General features: G+C 40.5%; 1 protein-coding gene across 5 annotated transcripts in view; it reads right to left on the minus strand.

The window, feature by feature from the left end:
* Positions 1-13,125, minus strand: part of LOC127421314 (cytoplasmic dynein 1 intermediate chain 1-like) — a 119,039-nt gene that overhangs the window by 67,828 nt on the left and 38,086 nt on the right. For all 5 annotated transcript variants that reach the window (XM_051664307.1, XM_051664306.1, XM_051664304.1 and 2 more), the window contains 2 exons: positions 8,599-8,691; positions 4,221-4,383 (listed from right to left, as the gene is read on the minus strand). In XM_051664307.1, the coding sequence (XP_051520267.1) occupies positions 4,221-4,383; positions 8,599-8,691 (256 nt within the window). The remainder of the gene's footprint in view (positions 1-4,220; positions 4,384-8,598; positions 8,692-13,125) is intronic.

Raw genomic sequence — 13,125 nt, forward strand, 5'->3', positions numbered from 1 at the left:
ATTACTTTAAACTAAATCTAACCCACTTGCTAACCCTACCCCTAAAAGAAAACTTTTTGTAGTAAAAAAAAAAAAAAAAATCTTTTGCTTTACAGTATTTAAGAAGCAAAGTCCCCGAATGTCCCAAAAGGTTGTGAGATTTAGCTCACTTTTGGAGAAAATTTTGTCCCCAAACTATAAATTTGGGGACTACACTATATACCGTATATGGGGACCAAACTATAAATTACACACACACACACACACACACACACACACACACACACACACATAAAATGTGTGTATTCTGAAAATATAGTGGAACATCAAATGATATCCCTGACAAATACTTTTGTAGCCTTTTTATGAAAGATTTGTGTTAAACTTTCTAGAGGTCATAGTTTATTTTTCAATTATTATTAGGGTCAAGCACCGAAGGTGCTAAGGCATCTATTGCATCCGTTAGTATTATTATTATTATTATTATTATTATTCCTCCCAATGGGAGTCTATGGCAGCCCATAGAACCGTACATAGGAAAATGATGAAATTTGCCATACTGATATGGGTGATTATGAATAGCCCCTATACCAAATTTGGGGTTTCTAGGACATTCTCTATAGTGCCACCAAAAATTCACTTTTCTTTTGTGTGTATCTTTTGAACCATTTGTCCTAGAAACAAAATCCTTTTTTGTCTGATTACTCTCCTCCTGTTGATTAAAATGAATCCCTTACATTAAAACTCTGCCCATTACAGTGGCCGCCATCTTGGATTGTGTCGTTTATCTTTAAAACATTTCATGCCCTTCAAACTTTGCCCAAATTAGCTAAATAAGGTCTCAAAATAATCTCCAGATCAAGCTGCACAGAAATGAAGAAGCAGAATTTTTTTGAAGTTTCAGCAGTGCAAAGTTAACGACATTGACATAAAACAGGATGTGAGGCTGTATCTCTGCAATGCTTTGTCCTATCGAAACGAAACTTGGTGTGTTTCATCAGGACCAAGACTTGACTTTTGACCCATAGGCCACCTATGGGTCAAAAAATATTATTTTTGCCTGTATCTTTTAAACCGTATGTCCTAAAATCATGAGCATTGTGACTCTAGACTCCTTGGGCCATGAGGATTTCAACAATACAAATTTTTCCCATATCGACCATACTGTCTCTCCACCACACTGAATTTTATAAAAAAGTGCTAAATCTTTTGAAAACAATTGGTACGCTTCATCAACATCATGCCCTGAGGATCCCTGAGCAGTTTGGGGACAGCACCACCTATTGAAAGATAAATCACACTTTTGTGCTGACTCTAAACTCAGGATGTCTCTTTGCCACCCGTAAGCATATTAACCTATGAGAGTAGCACAGTGTGTTAGTGTACTGGATTATAGTTCAAAAGGTCCTGGGTTTGCGTCCCTGCCTAGGCAAATAATATAGTTGATTTTATATTGTATTTGAGGTCTTTGTATTTTGCTTACTGAATAGTTGCAGGGCTTATCCCTGATCATTTCTGCTTGGGGAACAGTGTATTTTTATTGTATACAGTCTTCTTATTTTGTGTATACTGTATATTGTATATTATTAGGTGTATATTGTGTTGTGTAACAGATGTGTAAACTGTGTTATGTGTAAATCAGATGTTTATTGTAATTGTCATACTGCTATGTTGCTTGGAACCGCACCCAAGACTTTCACCCACTGTTGCACTTGTGTATATGGTTGAGTGACAATAAAGGGATTTGATTTGATTTGATTTGCAGATTTAATTTTTGTTCTTCTTCTTATAATTGTTCTTCTGATATATACATTTAGTTAAAACTGTATTTATAGCTTTTGAATACATTTTTGAATTTAAAAGAAAATTGTTATGCATCATCAACATTATTTCCTGAAGATACCTGGACTGTTTGGAGATAGCACCACCTATAGTTAAAAAGATAACCTACAGATTCGCAAATCTCTTTGCCAAGCTATGTTGACTGAGTGGCACAGTATGTAAGGTTCTTTGCTATAGTACCAAAGGTTGTTGGTTTGATCCCCATGTCATGCATTAGAAAGTTCCTTAGAATTTTGTATTGTGCTTACTGAATGGTTGCTGGGATTTTCCCCAATCAATTCTGATTTTCATCTTTTTTGAAAAATTGCATGAATACAAAGTTTATTATGATGAATGCTACGTTTGGCTGTGTTGCTCTAAGCGTGGTATGCCCCCTTGGTGACTGACAAAACTGTGGCTCTGCGGTACAGTGGATTGTTCTCTGAACTGTGGAGTGGACAGTCCTAAGTTTGAATCCATCCTGGGGTGATTTGTCATGTGGTGTTGGCTTGTTCTGTATGTCGTATGTGCAGTGGTTGCCATGATTGTGCTTGGCCCTGTAGTTGCTGCTTGCAGATACATTTATTTTTATGTTTATACAGTTGTGCTCTAAAGTTTGCATACCCTTGGAGAATTGGTAATATATGTACCATTTTTAAAGAAAACATGAGTGAGCAGGCAAAACACATTTGTTTTATTTCTTATGGGATTCATATTCAACTGTAGGTTATAACAGAATGACACAATCATAAAACAAAACATTGCAAAAAAAAAAAAACAAAAAAAAATGAAATGACCCCTGTTCAAAAGTCTGCATACCCTTAGTTCTCAATACTGTGTATTGCCCCCTTTAGCATCAATGACAGTGTGCAATCTTTTGTAATAATTGTCTATGAGGCCCCAAATTCTTGCAGGTGGTATAGCTGCCCATTCGTCTTGGCAAAATGCCTCCAGGTCATGAAAAGTCTTTGGTCATCTTGCATGAACTGCACATTTGAGATCTCCCCAGAGTGGCTCGATGATATTAAGGTCAGGAGACTGTGATGGCCACTCCAGAACCTACACCTTTTTCTGCTGTAACCACTGGAGGGTCAAATTGGCCTTGTGCTTAGGGTAAATGTCGTGCTGGAAAGTCCAAGAGCGTCCCATGCGCAGCTTTCGTGCAGAAGAATGCAAATTGTCTGCCAGAATTTTCTGATAACATGCTGCATTCATTTTGCCAACAATTTTCACAAGATTCCCCATGTCTTTAGAGCTCACACACCCCCAAAACATCAGTGAGCCACCACCATGCTTCACAGTGGGGATGGTATTCTTTTCACAATAGGCCTTGTTGACCCCTCTCCAAACATAGCACTTATGGTTGTGACCATAAAGCTCTCTTTTGGTCTCGTCACTCCAAATTACAGTGTGCCAGAAGCTGTGAGGCGTGTCAAGGTGTTGTCGGGCATATTGTAACTGGGCTTTTTTGTGGCATTGGCTTCTTTCTGGCAACTCGACCATGCAGCTAATTTTTGTTCAAGTATCGTCTTATTGTGCTCCTTGAAACAACCACACCATCTTTTTCCAGAGCAGCTTGTATTTCTCCTGAGGCTACCTGTGGGTTTTTCTTTGTATCCCGAACAATTCTTCTGGCAGTTGTGGCTGAAATCTTTCTTGGTCTACCTGACCTTGGCTTGGTATCAAGAGATCCCCGAATTTTCTACTTCTTAATAAGTGATTGAACAGTACTGACTGGCATTTCCAAAGCTTTGGATATCTTTTTATATCCTTTTCCATCTTTATAATGTTCCATTACCTTTTTACGCAGGTCTTTTGACAGTTCTTTTCTGCTACCCATGGCTCAGTATCTAGCCTGCTCAGTGCATCCACATGAGAGCTAACAAACTCATTGACTATTTATACACAAACACTAATTGCAATTTAAAAAGCCACAGGTGTGGGAAATTAACCTTTAATTGCCATTTAAACCTGTGTGTGTCACCTTGTGTGTCTGTAACAAGGCCAAACATTCAAGGGTATGTAAACTTTTGATCAGGGCCATTTGGGTGATTTCTGTTACTATGATTTAAAAAGGAGCCAAACAACTACGTGATAATAAATGGCTTCGTATGATCACTATCCTTAAATAAATATCCTTTTGCATGATCAGTCATATTTTCTAAATCAATGCCAAAATTTCACAATTTCTGCCATATATATATATATATATATATATATATATATATATATATATATATATACATATATATATATATATAAACACACACACACACACACACATTTCGGTTTAGGGACACCACGAGTCTGTGTTTTTTGTGTATATGTGGTCTGAGTTGGTTATAAATTTTATCCTACAATTAGAAAAAAATTAAGGGTGAACTTATTGATGAATCATGAAACCCTAATCGGATTCTCACCCCTCTTTATCTTCCAGATCTTGTCCACTGTAGTCAAAAAAGATGTTGGAGTCCTCAGCTAATGCTCTCTCCATCACACGAATACTGCGATCAAAAAAGATGAGGAACTCCTCCGAGTGCAGAACCTGCTGTTTCTCCTCCTCCGTCAGCTCCCGCGGGTGGCCTGATTCACATACAACACAACACAATTAAGACATAAACACAGCTGCATAGTAAATAAACACTGAACAGCCTATACATTTTAATACACAAACTTGTCACGACCGCAATGACGGGATATGTGTTGATACCTACCACTTACACACAATAACACAAACAAACTGATCAAAACCACAGAGAAAATCATGGCCATAACATAACAATGAGCAGTAACTGTACAAAAGCTGTTGATATAAGAACATGATAAATCTAAACAAAACTCTTCATGCATACACACTGACTTCTAAAAAGCCTTAAAGGAATAGTTCATCTAAAAAAATAAAAAATCATCATTTACTCACCTTTATGTCGTTCCAAACCTATATAAGTTCATAAAGGTGTAGAACAACATGAGGGTAGGTGAATAAAAAAAATATATAATTTTTGGGTGAACTATCCATTTAAAGGTAGTTATGCCAATTAGGGATAGGAGGATGAAAACAACAAACAAACAACTAAATGAATAAGCAAATACATTAGCAAACACACATAGCTCTCAGTCCTTTTTCCATAATCACTACACTCCTCCCTTTTTGATGTTATTCCATTTCTCCATTTTCTCCCAGACTATTAGGGGCCCTTCCCTTTGATCTGAGCCCACTTGATTTGCGTGCCTTTTTTGATGACTCATGAGGAAGACAAAAGCGTGATCAAAGTCAGCGTGGAGTCAAAGCCCTCGTGTGCTTTCACAGTCTGCCTCTGTCCAGCCTCTCTCTGGTTATTTACCCTGTACACTTGCACAAAGAATGCACTCTCTACTCGCTTTGAAGTTCACTTGCTGGGGTCTAGTGACATTAAAGGTCGATCAGGCCTAACCCAGAATGCCGTGGCCCAATAAGCCCAGCCCCCGGCCAGAAAGAATGCCATCTGATACGGCTGCAGGGGTCACACACGAGTGGCCACTCAACGCTCCAGAGATCCTGTTTGGTGACTTTGGGAAATTTGATGTGTGGGAGGCCCAAACACAAACCGCTAAGGCCAATAGGAGCAAGCTTGAGGAATGCAAATATGATATGTACAGTAAAGTGGAAATATTTTAAAGCATATACACTGCAAAAATTATCAGTATTTTTGTATTGATATCCAGTAAAAATATCAAAACATCCTTAAAACAAGATAAATCTACCTAAGAAGCACAATACTTGTTTTCAAAAAACATTATATTTATATTTACAATATAGTTTTAAGTGGTTTTTTGTTTGTTTTTGTTTAGTTTTTTTGGACAGGACTGGTGTCACTAAACAATCTAAATTGTAAAACTTCCTGTAATTGTAAGATACACACATTACTTCTGCATGACTTGCATAACAGCACAAGCTGTAAATCATATGGTAAATTATTAGAGGCACTACGTCATGTTAATAATCCCCTCAATGTCATGTCATTCCACCCATGGCTCATTAACTGCTTACTGGATGCATTTTCCTTTAGAACATAAGAAGAAGGCAACAATAAAATCCCAGCTATGCCAACACGGAAGGAATTGCCCTTGTGGAACAACCCTATTGAGTGCCATTTAAGGCAGTCTGGGTAATTTATCTACAAATGTATTATAGTTTCTATTGGCACTCATGGAACATGTGTGCAGAACATGTTTCTGAATGTCAGGCTTTGCTGTTTTAAAAAGACGTCTCCCACGCCGAGTCTGAAATGTGCACATGTTGCTCGACATCCAGCGTACAGAAGTCAAATGTGCTAAATTTGTGCCAGGTGGAAGATGTTGGTGCAGAGAATACATTTTCTAAAAGAGCAAGTCATGTACTCTTTGGTGTAGCTTTACACACACACACACACACACACACACACGAGCGTACGTGCACACACACACTTTAAATGCACGCATAACCACACTCAAAAACCATGGTTGTGCAGAACTGAACTGAGAATTCCTGAATTTGATTTAAGGCTGAAAACAGGATGCAGAATTGTAATTCAAATTTGTATTTAAGGAAGTAGAATTAAAATTCAAAAAAATCCAAAGCGATTCACATCACTGCTGTAAGTGCCGTTTTTAATCATACATTTCCATGTTCATTATGAATTACCCACAAACATGTTATCATGCACAAAGCATATGTGGTATTTCCAGAAACATTAGTTAGTATTATAGGAATGTGCCAGGTTGAATACAAGTTAAGCTTAAACAATTGCATTTGTGGAATAATGTTGTTTACCAAAAAAAAAAAAATTTGTTTATTTAAAAAAGAAGCAGCAAATCGCTATTATAGTAAGGCATTTACGACGGAAGTGAAAGGGGCCAGTCGACTTTGTTGCCATGATGACACAATGCCGGTAAACCCTGTGATTTTATTTTATCACACTAAAATCATGTACTGTAGAACAGAGATTTTATCTCACTAAAAGCATGTTAACATGTATAATGTTTATGTTTGTGGTTCTACTTTTGAAACCGTGTATTTTAATGTTTATGGACTGGTCCCATTCACTTCAATTGTAAGTGCCTTACTGCAAGAGCTATTTTTTTTTTTTTTTTTTTTTAAATAAATAAATAAACAAGGGATGATACAAAATGATTTTCTCTAGTAATCAACATTATGCTACAAATGCTTTCAATTGTGCTTAACTAGTATTGAACCTGGAAAGTTTCTTTAATAATCACTGGTCGAAAATGTCCTTGTAGAAATGTGTATTCAATTAATTTTTTTATTTTTATTATTTAATATAATACCTTTTTTTCTTTTCTTTTGATCATGGCGAAAGAACACTTAATTTCCCAGAATGCTCTAATTTACCCCCAGTGGTGTCAATATTTATAATAACCTTTACTTAACTTATAAAATAAGTCATCTTAAAACTGTTTGGTGAACATTTTGTGGTGCTGTATGGCAAAAAGAATTAATTAATTGCTTTAATTGCTTTGACAGCATTGAATTGTACACATCAAGGAATTAAAGCCATAATTAGTCAAACTATTAAAACATATTTGTGGCAGGGCGGAGGGCGGGGTCATGATTCCGCACACCCAGCCCCTAATAAGGCTGATTAAGCCGGAGAGGGATAATGCCGACTGGAGACGGCGGTGCGACAGAGAGAGAGTTACGGACAGCTGTCCAACACCTGTGTGTGTTTGTGTCTTTTTGGTTAAGTTTGTCATTAAAACTTTATTTATATTGTCAAGCCGGTTCTCGCCTCCTCCTTTCCATTGATGTGTTACACTGGTGCTGAAACCCGGGAAGGAGGAGGGATGCGCCGTAGCAGAGTTCTCGCCGCTACCATCCACCCCAAAGGAGCAGCCACGGCCATCTGCCGGGGGACAGAGGAGCCCGGCCGCCTGAAAGCGGAGGAATGGCCGCTGACCACGAGGGGAGGAGGGGCTCCCAACCAACCGCCTGGAGTGGTTACCACTGCCAGGGGCGGGGGAGACCCCTACCGTCCACCAAAAAACGCAGCGGGGCGTTCCGTCCGCCAGGGGCCGGAGGACTGCCTCCGATCCACCCGGGGAGGCATGGCTGTTGTCCACTAGAGGGTGGAGGAGTGACCGGGGACCAGACTACGGCGTATCGGAGAACCGGCAAGTAAATTTTTTTTTTTTCTCTCTCTCCTCTCTCTCTCTCCCGCTGCCGCTCCGTGTTGGCCTTTTCCCTCTCTTTTTAAATGTTTGTGTTAATTTGGCACTGTCGCCGTTATGGCGTACAGGTGCCACATGTTTTATTTTTTTTTTCCTCCCCTTGTCCCCTACCTGATCCAGGTAAATAGGGATGACCTGCCGGCAGACGGGGTGGAAGGCACGCCCACCCCCAGAGAAGGGGGGGGGGGGGGGATGTACATCATGCCGGGGGCTGACCGGAGACGGCGGTGCGACAGAGAGAGAGTTATGGACAGCTGTCCGACACCTGTGTGTGTTTGTGTCCTTTTGGTTAAGTTTATCATTAAACCTTTATTTATATTGTCAAGCCGGTTCTCGCCTCCTCCTTTCCATTGATGTGTTACAATATTATTATTATTATTATTTATTTATTTATTTTCATTTTTGCAATTCACTAAATTGATCTTCTTGTCATATTAAATCAACTTGTGGGCAAATCAACTCAAATTCCAACTTCAAATGGAATGCGCCGTGAATTATAAAATTCTGAATTTTGTCCAACCCTGTCATAAACAAACATGTTAATAGACAAGTTAATGAAAAACACTCACACACAAACTTGACTCCTCTCACCTTCCTTGGTGTCGATGGTTTCCTCCTCTTCCTGTTGATCAGTCTCTGGGCCAGCTTTCAGCTCTGTGACCTCCTCATCCTCTTCTTCATCTTCTGCAAGGACACATACAAGGTCAGATTCAGTCTCTGTTCTGTGATACCTGCCAAAACTACCCTCTCTCCCTCTGACCCACCATGACACACAATCTCACCCACCTCTTGTGTAATAATGACTTGCAGATCACCTGTACCTGACATACAGACTCCTGGAGTACTAGACTTCCATTCACTTCCCATCAGACTCACTTACTAATCAGACACTTCGCTAATCAGACTCAATGCCTTGCTTTGGGTCAACAGGGCCTATTGGTTTTTTGATTCGATATGGATTTGCACAGCTGCTTTACACAACCATGAGTTCTAGAGAAACAACACACTGAGTTAAAACACACTTCCCTCGGGTCCCCAAGAACATATGTGCTACACGTGTGCACGCGTTTTGGCAAGTTTATAATTCTAGAGGTCCCCTTGTGAAGAGAGGCACAGATACCCCACAGGAAGCTGGGTTGGTGAGTGGTGTGGCCCCTTTCTGCACACTATCAACTCCCCAAAACCCCCCAACCAAATGGCCCGAGGTCCCCAAGGCCCTAAGGCTCACCCCTTAATTAACCTAGTCACCCCAGTCAAAAAATTTGCCTAGCACTACTCTCTCTCAGCCACCTGCTATGCCATCCACTCCATACCCCTCCTCGGCCCTGAAGCGCTGGGCATGTGGTCCTAACCCTGCCCCTCGCCTGCAGATGGTGAGAAGGATGTGAGGCGCTTAACACCCTCGCAGGCACCTGTAGATGGGGAGCACACAAAATCGCCTACACCCGTGCACGCTAGCATACACACAGAGCTCTGTGGGATTGTTTTCTTGTTGAACTCCAGTGGCAGAGGTTAATTATCAGGGGTCGGGCTGACAGTGGGTGCCCAGTCTACAGAAGGAAGTGATCCCATCGTGCCAGACGTGTTGCGGCTGACTCTCTCAACACCAGTGTATTTGTGTTCACACCAGTCGAGGAGGAGGCAAGGGCCTGGAGGCACACTCAACAATGATTTAAGCTTTCCAAGAATGCAGCCGCTTACACTGTTGAGAATGATCCTGTAGTATGACATAATTTAGTGGCTATTGTTTATTTTTAGGGATTAATTTCAAACAATAATGTTTTTGCCTTCATTTATCTTTATCCAATTTGGATTAAAAGTAGAGTTCTGGAAGTAAAAAGTGAAACTGACTTCAGAGGTAATTTATTAACATTTCAAGACAAACCTACAATGATATCAAGGGTTGTTTAAACAAAGTTTGCCACAAGCTTGACTTTATCTTTATTTTTTATTTTATTTTGTTTATTTCCAAATTCCTGGTGAAGTACAACACTATCCACAAAAGTAAAAACAAGATCAATCAATTAGGCAAGTCGCAGAGACCAAGAAAAATATGAATCACAGCGGAGGCTAGTAGAGGCTAGCTCTGTAATATTAGCTAACATTAGCTCGCTATCTATTTAAAGTTAGTTATGAGATGTTGTCGCATTACAGCATAAAAAAAATAATGGTCTTAAAAACACACACACACACACAAAAAAACTGAATGGTTTGCAATGATTTACCGTACGTTTCCACTGGCGCGTGTTGAGCAAGGTGAGCGAGCATTTTCAATTCATTTCTATGGGAGTCAAGCATGGGGAGCAGCCGAGAGCATAAAAAAAAGATAAGAATTCTCAGCTTTATGCAAATGAGAAGCGGAAAACGCCATGTGCGAGCCAATCACAGTGAGCTGAAAGCAGTGACGTCTGTCAGAATCGCTTCAAGATCTACAAAAATGCTGGAATTTCTGCTGTATTCAGTGCTTAAATCACAAATTTACATTTAATTCTGACTTCAAACAGACTTCAAATGATGATAACACACATTCATTGTGGCAATACTGAGGCTGGGTAAGCAAATGTCTAACAAATCAACACTGTATGTACATTATGGCCATTTGGAAATGAAGTTGGCATCTTTCCAACTGTAATTGCATATATATAAAATTATATTATTGTTCATGCACTGAAAACAATGATAGAATGTATTTCTATAATTCAAAGCCTAGTTCCCATTTGAGTCCATATGAAATTTGTCTTCTAGCCTGACTAAGGTCCATGGGGTTCATTTTTATTTCCTAAAACATTTAAATACTTCTTTAATATAAATTGTCCCTCATGCCCAGTAGGTGGCGGTATGCACGAATAATAAGAAGGGCAGTTTAAAAGATTATATGAATAGTAAAAAGTGTACTTTTTGAGCTTTAAAGTTTTGGATCCTGTCATTGCATGGACCTACAGAGCTATTTTTCTAAAAACCTTTGTTTGTGTTAAGCTAAAAAAAGAAAGTCATACACATCTGAGATGGCATGAGAGTGAGTAAATGATGAGAGAATTTTCATTTTTTGGGTGAACTATTCCTTTAAAACTGGTGAGCAGGGTCCAGAAACAGTGGGTGTGGCATCAGGTCCTCAAGAGACGTTTATGAGAAATAATAATAAACAAAATGCCCAAAAAGGGGATTAAAGTGTCCATGGAGAATTACTGTCCAAAATAAAGGTGAAATCTGGCATCCTTGTGGTGCACTGGGGCTATGTGAAGGCAGGGAGTGCAGAGAGGATAAAGTCCAGTTATAATGGGCGGGGTCCTTGAGGGGAATAGCAGCCCAGCATCCTGGCGTACTCCAATCTCCGGTGCCGCATTTAATTTGTGCCGAACACTCCCCCGTTTCTAGACCCACGAAAACGGCAGTGTGCACACAAGGAGACAGAAGACAGCTCCCTGAGGAGAGGTGCACTCTGTGTTTAAATGGCAGCAGCAATGAGGCTCGATTAACGTTAGGTGAGCCTCATCAACCGCTGCTCAAATGAGGTTCATTAAGTTGCGCCTCTCCTCTCTCCCGTTGTGAGCCTAGCTGAAGGACAGCCCTAAGAGGCAGGGCGATGACGACGAGAGGGAGGGGCAGGTCACTCCGTCAACTCCCACATGCGCTTCCCCTGTGGATCAGAGGAGCATGGTGTGGCAGCCGCAATACAATCCCCCGGCGTCACATCTAATTCGATCAAATGGGTTTCGGGGTGTGGGTCTGGCGATACATCTATTTAGCGCCAGACACTCCCTGCTCCATTCCTGGACCTGCGAAGATGCCAGTTGTGTGCACACAAGGAGATAGAAGCTAGCTACCCGAGGAGCGCTCTTCATTTTAATGGCATCAGGTGTGCCTCATCAACCGCGGCCCAAACTAAATTGCACCTTAGTGAGCCTTGCACCTTGGTGAGCCTTAGTGAGGCAGAGCGACGATGATGAGAGGGAGGGCCGGGTCGTTCCACCACAGTATATTAAAGAATAAATTATAAAATGGGAAAAATACTTTCAGAACCAAGGCTGATGTAAAGTGGTCAGTCACTGCTGAGCTCAACGTATTGAGTTAGAAATGGTTGTACTCCATATAATGTACTGTATATTGAAAGCATAATGATGGAATGCATTGAAGGTGTTACAGCAAACCTATATAGTAAGCATTCACTTCGTGTTAATATGTATAAACTGTGATTTAAAGGCATTACATTTCAGTAGCAGCATTGAGACAATTGATTCACCAGAGGCTGAATGTGGATCACTGATGTGAGCCAGATTGGACCAGAGCAAATGTGGTTTAGCTGCTGAATACGACTGAGCTTCTGAGCCAGAGACCAGCAGGGAAGAAAGGAGTCCTTAGACCTAGACAGGCAGCCAGCCAGCCCAGGCCGACCACACCACCATAGACTACTCTTTCCCTGACTCTCTACCATCTGTTTTTGCCCTGTTCTTCACTGAGCTGAAAGGAAAAAAGAACCCTGCCATTCATTTTCACTCTCACTCTTTTGCCTTTTGATGAGTTATGTCTCAAATTATGTACTATACACCATGCAGTTAATTGATACACTATGCACTCTCTGTACTTGCGCTCTTGAGTATTGGAATTGATCTTTGGCAGTGGATGATGTAGAACGAGTCCACAATAACATAAGAACACAAAAGAATGCACATTGAGAAACAGCCTATGTCAGAAGGTTTTGGTTGGGATGTGCAAGTCTAGAATCTGCGCCAAAGCAGGATGTGACCTGATTTGACCAGGTCTGGAGGAAAGTCATCTGGAAAAGGAAAAGTTGAGAGCTTTCACCACATAAAGTGGCCAGCAGAAGTGTTGACCACACAGATGGGGATAAAGCAACAGCACCCCTGATTAATGGTTGTGGTTGAGACACCATAGGTTCGTAAACAACACACAAGAGTTTTGCAATATATCTGAAGATCTCTGTGGCTTCCTGCCCAAAGCTTCAGCCTCAGCATGTTTTTGTGACACCCCATATCACTCTGCAAAACATCAACTATGTGGACTAAAACCCAATGAGGGAAACTCTAAAGCCAATTTGTAAATTAAATGATATCCTAAGATACATTTTTAATGGATCTGACCTTCCCATTTCCCTAAATA

This window comes from Myxocyprinus asiaticus, chromosome 30 (genome assembly GCF_019703515.2).
Source record: "Myxocyprinus asiaticus isolate MX2 ecotype Aquarium Trade chromosome 30, UBuf_Myxa_2, whole genome shotgun sequence".
Taxonomy (NCBI): domain Eukaryota; kingdom Metazoa; phylum Chordata; class Actinopteri; order Cypriniformes; family Catostomidae; genus Myxocyprinus; species Myxocyprinus asiaticus.